At 55.5% G+C, this 7,814-nt stretch overlaps 1 protein-coding gene across 3 annotated transcripts in view; it reads left to right on the top strand.

The window, feature by feature from the left end:
• CNOT12 (CCR4-NOT transcription complex subunit 12) overlaps positions 1 to 7,814 on the top strand; it is a 29,244-nt gene that overhangs the window by 17,179 nt on the left and 4,251 nt on the right. For all 3 annotated transcript variants that reach the window (XM_006160800.3, XM_006160801.3, XM_006160802.3), the window contains exon 6: positions 753 to 2,914. In XM_006160800.3, the coding sequence (XP_006160862.1) occupies positions 753 to 2,914 (2,162 nt within the window). The remainder of the gene's footprint in view (positions 1 to 752; positions 2,915 to 7,814) is intronic.

Genomic DNA, 7,814 nt, shown 5'->3' with positions numbered 1-7,814 from the left:
CACTGCGGGATGAGGCCGGCCGTCTCCGAAGCCCTGAGCCTGGGGCACGCCCGCTCCCGGGGGTGAGTCAGGGAGAGTGGAGTGGGGGATGTGGGCAGCCCTGGCTGAGATTTTCTTTGCCAGAGCTGCTGCTCCTGTTTTCTCCACCGGTGGGCTGCAAGGTTGAGTGCTGAGAGGCCTTCCTGGGGAGGATCGGGCAGAGGCTGCTTTCCTTAGGCTTAGGGAAGAAGGGCTTGTGTACTCATGGGGGGCCGGCCAGAGGGGCTGCAGCTGGTGCTGGAATCTTGCTTTGCAAAGGAGGTTGTGGAAGGACTTTTTGAGTCTTGATTTCTCCTCATTGAAAGTGCACCCCACCCCCAATTGGCAGGTGAAGACCACTCCTCCAGGCAGCATTTCTCCTGGCTGTCAGCCAGGTGTTGCCCAAGGCTTGTAAACATGACCATGGGACCGTTGACTGAGTGCTCATTGCAAACCAGGCGCCATGCTGACCGCTTGGTTTGAATGATCTCATTTAATCCTCTCAGCCCCATTCAGCAGGAAGGATCACTCTTTCAGGATGAGGCTCCTGAGGCCCAGAGTAGTTAGGTGGTTGCTCAAGGTCGCACAGCTAGAATCCAAACCCAGTCTTTTCTGTTGCCAGAGAAGGGCTGTCAGGTGCTGGGCAGTGCTGACTCTCATTCTGGATTGAGTCCCATCCCAATTGACTCTAAGCATTGATTCTTTGTCTCTGTTTGTCCCCCCCTGATTCCCAGGGACTCCTTGGCTGGGCCCAGAAAGATCTGCAGAGTGAATTTGGGATTGCACCAGACCCACATTCCAGCAGTTTAACTCCATCCAGCTGGGCACAAGGTGCTTCTCCGGACTATGGCCTTGGGGGCGGAAGCCCAAGAGGAGACTCAGGTCTGGGAGAGGGGGACTGGGCCAGCAAGTATGGGCAGGGAACAGGGGAAGGGAGTGCTAGGGAGTGGGCCAGCAGGGGTGGCATTGGCCCAGAGGAGACAGAGGCCAGCAGCAGCCAACATCAGGCTGAAGCGTCTGCCCTGGGCGGGCTCGTAGCCCAGGACTGGGTAGTTGGGAAGCCAGATCAGCCAGGTACTCCACGGAACCTGGAGGCCGACACGCACGACTGGGAATTCAGCAAGAGGGATGCCCAGGGCACTTACTCCAGCCGGGACGCTGAACTCCAAGACCAGGAATTTGGAAAGAGAGATTCGCTGGGTACCTACAGCAGTCAAGATGTCAGCGTTCGAGACTGGGACTTCGGGAAGAGAGATTCTCTGGGCGCTTATGCCAGCCAGGATGCAGACAAGCAGGGCCAGGAATTAGGGAAGGAGGACAGCTTTGGCGGGTACGGCAGCCAGGATGCCAATGAGCAGGACTGTGAGTTTGAGAAGAGAGAGTCTTCACTCAGCACATACGGCGGCCGAGGTGCAGAGCAGCTGGACCAGGAGTTCGGGACCAGTGCTTGGATGAGAGATTACAGCGGTGGCGGCAGCTCCGGGACCCTCAGCACCCAGGACAGAGGTTTTGGAACTCGAGCCCTGAGCTCTGGGTTCAGCCCCGAGGAAGCTCAACAACAGGATGAGGAATTCGAGAAGAAGATTCCCAGTGGTGAAGACAGCCTTGGTGAGGCCAGCAGGGATGTGGGCCAGCCAGAACAGAGAGACCTGGGGGGCCTGTTCAGTGCCAGCACTGCCCAGTTGCAGGATGGAGCATCCAGGCAGAGAGACCAGGACAAATGGCAAGGCAGGGATGCCAGCCAGGAGGCTGGAGGATGGCAGGAAAGACAGCAGGCAGGGGGCCAGAGTCCTAGCAGTGCTGACCCAGAGGACGCGGAGATGGGGAAGCCAGGCTGGGCTGGTGAGTTCCGCCTTGGTGTTGCCTCCCAGCCAGAGGGGGCACTAAGCCCAGGGCAGCAGGCCTGGAGTGGGGACTTCTGTGTTGAGGACCCTGGGAGGAGCTATCAGTTTGGTGTCATTGGCAACAACAGAGTGAGCGGCGCTGACCTGAGTCCTTCTGGCACGATGGGAGGTGGTCACTTTGTATCTCCTGGGAAGACTGCAGCCGGGTCTGTGGACTGGACTGACCAGCTGGGTCTCAGGAACTTGGAAGTGTCCAGCTGTGTGGGTTCTGGGGGCTCGAGTGAGGCCCAGGAGCATGCCATGGGACACGTGGGCTGGTCAGACAACCTGAGTTTGAGGGACATGGGCCTGTCCAGCCATTTGGAAACGGGGGGCTCTGAAGAGCCCAGGGGCATTGGAGTTGGGGAGAAGGACTGGACTTCTGATGTTGGGGTGAGGAACAGAGATTTGGCTGGGGCGGGGGAGGTGGGAAGCCAAAGCCAGGCCAGAGAGAGTGGTGTGGGACAGACAGACTGGTCAGGTGTGGAGGCCGGAGAATTCCTTAAGTCAAGGGAGCGTGGGGTTGGACAGGCAGACTGGACACCTGACCTCGGGCTAAGAAACATGGTCCCGGGCGCAGGCTGCAGCCCTGCAGAGCCCCGAGAGCTTGTGGTGGGCCAGATGGACTGGGGCAGTGGTCTAGGCCTGGGGAGTTTGGAGGCGCCCTGTGACCTACAGCCTGGAGGCTCTCTGGAGCCACGGGGATGTGGTGTGGGGCAGATGGATTGGGGCCAGGACATGGGGCTCCGGAACGTGGAGCTCCCAGGGGCCCCAAGCGAAGCCAGGGAACATGGGGTGGGTGAGGCCGGCCAGAGCCCAAAGCCAGGCCTCAGGAACAATGGCAGCTTGTCCCCTGGCCTGGAGGCCAGAGACCCTTTGGAGGCCAGGGAGCTGGGGGTGGGTGAGACAAGTGGGTCCGAGACTCAGGGTGAAGACAGCTCCTTGCCTTCCTTGGAGACCCGCCCTGAAGACTCTGGAATGGAGACAGGAGAAGCCCTCAGCTTTGGAGCCAGGTAAGGAATCCTCATCTCTGTGTGGGAGGGAAAGTGTATCACCTGTCTGAAGAAGTGGAACCTCTCTGAGCGGGGAGACATAGCTTTTCCTAAGGACTTTTAGTATTTGGAAAATGGAGACATTTTGGACTGCAAAGTTTTATTTCTATTTATGTTTTTCAAATAGAAATATGATACACAGCTGAGTTTCTTTTTTTTTTGGAGAGGTTTTTGCTATAGGGCACGTGCGTTCGCCAGAAAGACAGAGACAGAGAGATACGGGATCTTGGGCACGCACGCACACATGCCCAGCGTGAGTTTTAAGCGGCCGGGTCCAGGATGCGAACCGCGGTTGACTACGTGGGAGTGCAGGGACATAGCCATTACGCTAACTGCCTGTCCCTCCTTTTTTTTTTTTAAATTTATTTCTTCTGAGAGTGAGACAACACCCCCCCAACAGGGTCTTAATGCCACGATCCACCCTCAGCAATTGTTTTTTTGAAGGATGACTGTGACTTTTGAGGTGTGTCTATTGCAACCACGTTTTAGACTTTCTTGGCAATTTCGAATTGTGCCTGTGCAGGGGGAACAGTGTATGTCATGTCTTGGGTGGTGTGTGGTGTGTTCTGCACACAGACCTGCACCCACAGGAATGCAGGTGCGTTCACAGGTGTGCAGAGGACTGTGCCTTGTTGGCCTGGGCTCCTGGAGCCAGGGGTGGAGTGCTCATCGGTCTTGAAGAGACTAGGAACGGGCTGCTTCCGTCTTCCTTGTCTAGAGCCTGGATGAGAAACCGTTTAAGAATCCAAAGGGCCTTGGAACCTGGTTCCTGGCCCCGTGGCCTAGGTCTTGGCCTCCTTATGCAAAACTGCTGAAAGAGAACCTTGCACTGGAACAGTCCTGTAGTTGTATCTGCCTGCCACAGCCTGTCTAATGGATGTTCTAAAACCAACTGCGGTGATTTCATAGCTGCAAAGGGTGCTAAGAGGACCTTGCATCTATTTTGCTAACATTCCTATCCATCGAGATTGGGTTTCATTCTCCTTTAGAATAAGAAGACATTTTACCTATTCCAGTCCCAACGTGAGACCATTGTCCCTGGGCCTTTGGGGAAAGGAAGGGAGGTGTTGGGTGGGACTGTCGTAAGTGAAAGGGGTTGATGGTAGTGGGAGGCAAACAGGAGAAGCCAGGAAGGGGCTGGGGAAGCTCCTGGGGTGTTATGGGGGAGCCCCTCAGGAGAGGCATTTGGGATGGAGGAGGAGGGAGAAGAAGGTGTGTTGAGCATGGAGCCAGGAAGATGCCTGGGGGAGCTGAGGAGGGGGAGCTTCCTGGTGAATCTGCCTGTTGAGGAGGAGATGGAGGAGGCTGTGAGGAAGACTAGGAGATTGGGAGAAGGTGCAGAACTAAGTCTGGAGGCTTCGTTAATTCTGACAGGGTTGCTGGACTCAGGAAAACCAGAGTTTCCCAGTTAACAGTCGGGGGGGCAGGGGAGTGTAGGCTTGGCCTGGTTGCTCTCATTTCTCTTCTCGGGACTCAACGCTGCACACCCCAGGGCTCAGCGGCTCATCTTACCTTGTTGATCTTCACAGCTGCCCTGTGAAGCAGGAAAAGGATTTTTAGCCTCCCTGTTGGCAAGCGGAGCAGCGGTGTGACCTGCTTAAGGTCACACTGTCAGCAGTACCTCGCTCCAACTTGGGGACTGCTTTCAGCTGTGGCCGCTGCGTTTGATACTCTCAGACTTCAAGGAGTGGGACCCTCAGCTCTCACCTTCCCTTCTGATGAGGCCAACTGAGGGGCCGTTGAGAAAGGGAAGATGCCTCTTCCCCCTTGTTTAGGACGGAGGGAGGAGGCTGCCAGCAGGCTGATAGAAGCCGGGCAGAAGGGGCAGGGATGATGGTGGAACTGGGTTAAGGGGAGAGGAGAGGAGAGGCAGAGAAGCAGGGGAGCTGAGGCGCTGAGGCGGCGCTCGCCTGTCGAAGCTCTGGCCTCGCGTCCGAGGCACTCAGGTGTTTCTGGCTGTGCTGCTGTGGTCTGGCCTGTGCTGACCATACAGGTGAGCCTCACTACGTACGAGAGGAAGCCACCTCCTCCCAAGCTGAGAGGAAAGCTGCTGTGAAGGGCTCATTTGGGTTTGGTTGCTTCCAAGCAGCCTTTTCTGAAGTGTGTTCTGAAGAATACCAGTCTGTCCGTGTCTGTGGAGAACGCGGCACTCTGGCTACGTGACAGACAACTTACTTGACTCACTGACCTCCAAGGAGGTAGTGTTCTGAGCACCTGAGACAGGGGGAGTCTACGCTATGGGAAGTTTGTCCTTACAGAACGTTTTGGAGGGTTAGCCTTGTAGTGCAGTGGGCAGCCATTCTGCACTGGGAGCCACATCCCACATGACCGAGTTCGGGTCTCAGTCCCGATGGCTTGAGAAACACGCATGCTCCAAATCCTGATGGGATGGAGAAATGGAGGGACACGAATTGTGGCACAGTCATGTCCACTGGGGAGAGCTATTTCTCTTTCTTTTTCTGGTGGGTGCATGTACCCTCTGGCAATTTGAAAAAAAAAAAAAAAGAAAAAAAGAAAAGAAAAATCTGGAGGGTTTTTTTTTTTTTTTTTTTAATATTAAAAAGTCCTTGAGAAGAGCTCACAGTAGTCTGGCTTTGGGCCCTCTTACCAGGTTTGGGTCCTGATTCTGTTACTACCTCTGACCTGAGCACATTCCTTATCTTCTCAGGGCTTCTTATTCTTTTTTTTGGAGAGGTTTTTGCTATAAGGGCACGTGCACTCGCCAGAGAGACAGAGAGACAGAAAGTGAGAAATCACCCCCCAAGGGTGATGACCACACCTCAATTCCTCCATTCTCCTCTCGGGATTTTGGGCACACACGCCCGGCATGAGTTTTAAGCCACCGGGTCCGGGACTCGAACTGTGGTCGACTACATGGGAGTCCAGCGACATAGCCATTAGGCTAACTGCTGGTCCCAGGACTACTACTTCTTCATCTGTGAATTGGGAGTAATTTACCCCCAGTCCTCTCTTGGGGTGTTTGTGATGACTAAGAGTTAATACATGGAAAGTGATAGATACAAACCTGCCTGGCATTTGTTAACTGCTGAATACATGTTCCCTCTGTTTGTACCTGGGGTGTTTGTCTGGCAAGTTTAGATCTGAAGTGTCCATAAAGGGTCCATCGGCTGGGGGCCTGTCCCGCGACAGACCCAGCATGGAGGTCGGTGAGGTGTGGGCAGACTGTGGGAGAGCCTGTGCCCCTCCTCTGTGTCTAGGGCCATCTTGTTCTGATGGAAGTGGTGCTCCTGGGTGCTCCTGGGAGCTGGTGCATGGTCTCTTCTCCGGCCTTCAGATCATCTTTAGCCTGTGCCCTGGGCTGCAGTGATGTAGGAGCCTCTTATTTTGAGGTCATCATAGAAATCCAAAAGGGCCCTTGGCAATCACTGGGTCCAGCTCCTTTTTTTTTTTTTTTCCTTGCCTTAGGGTGCTTGTGCTTGCAAGAGAGAGAGACAGACAGACAGACAGAAGGTGCGAAATCATCCCCCAGGGGAGATGGTCATGCTGGAATTTCTTCTCCATTCTCCTAGGATCTTGGGCACGCACACACATGCCCAGTGTGTTTCTCAAGCCACCGGGTCCAAGACTCGAACTGTGGCCGGCCATGTAGGAGTTCAGTGACATAACTGCTGTGCCATTTGCTGGCCCCAAGTCCATCTTCTTCATTTCATGGGTGGGGAAAACTGAGGCCCAGAGAGGGCGTGTGACTTGCACAGGGTCCCGTGCCTTATGATCGTGAGTCCCTTCAGTTCCTGTCTTGCAGTCCTCTCTGGACACCCTGCTTGTCTCCCCGGGTCAAGGCCCACAGCTGCTCTGTCAGACACATCGTCCCAGCCCCAGTTCTTCTTTTCATGTGTTGGAGTCTTGAACTCTAAGAGGCTGACTTATTGCAGCTCCATGTCTGCACCTGGAGATGTGATGGAGGGTGGGGTTGGAGAGAGTCCCGGCCCTGAGGTGCTTGTAAGCCTAGACTGGGTGAAGGGTATTGATGGTATAAGATGAGACATGTCCTCTCATGGAGAACTGCGTTGAGGAGGGTCATTATCCTCACAGTTCATCCTATTAAGTGCCAGCTCACTGTGTGCTAGTCACGTAATCCTGTCAGTAAGCCCAGCACAGTTTAGGTGCTTTTATTATCCCCATTTTATAGGTGAAGAAACTGAGGCTCGGAGGGGGCAAGTACTTTGGCCAGGGCTGCTGGCACAGTAGGTGGTGGAGCCCAGATGAGACCCGGAGCGGCAGGGCTCAGCACCCATGTTCCTCACCACCCCTCTCTCCTGCTTCCCTGCCAGGAGGGACTCAGGGAAGCCTCTCCTGACACGGGGCCGAAGCACGTCGCGTTCTCAAGGGCACGTTCTACTCTCTTGTGTCCGCTCCATGTGCTCTGTCCCCTAGAGCCCACCTAGCCCCCTCTGCTGATTTCTGGCCTCAGGGCGTGGGCCAGCTCTTGCTGTGGAGTGGATCTTCCGTCCACCCCTGGGATGTTTCACATCCCCTTAGCTCTTGGGGCCTCAGCTTTCTCTCTGCCCCACCCCAGGGAGAGGCTTTGGGCATGGCCTCTTCAGGGCGGGTGGGGTGCTATGCCACCCCTTCGCTTCCTCCTGGTTTTGTGCTGCCGTCAGGGAGAGCTGGCTTTGGCCCCCATCCAGGGCTGCTCCTTGCTGTACTTCTGCCACCGCCTCCTCTTCAGACCGTTTTAATTTCCATCTGTCAGCAGCTCCTGGAAGGACAGACCGAAGTAAGCTGTCTCCCTCCCTGCCCCCTCCTGCTTGGTATTGACTCACCTGCCTCCTCTTCTCCCTCTCTAATCCCGGCGGGACTATGCGGCTTGGCTTCCAGGCATGGCCCTCGGGGCTCCCAG

This window comes from Tupaia chinensis, unplaced genomic scaffold, assembly GCF_000334495.1.
Source record: "Tupaia chinensis unplaced genomic scaffold, TupChi_1.0 Scaffold000709_1, whole genome shotgun sequence".
NCBI classification, from domain to species: Eukaryota; Metazoa; Chordata; class Mammalia; order Scandentia; family Tupaiidae; genus Tupaia; species Tupaia belangeri.
The sequence above is the reverse complement of the archived record's forward strand: the minus strand, read 5'-3'. Positions and strand labels throughout refer to the sequence as shown.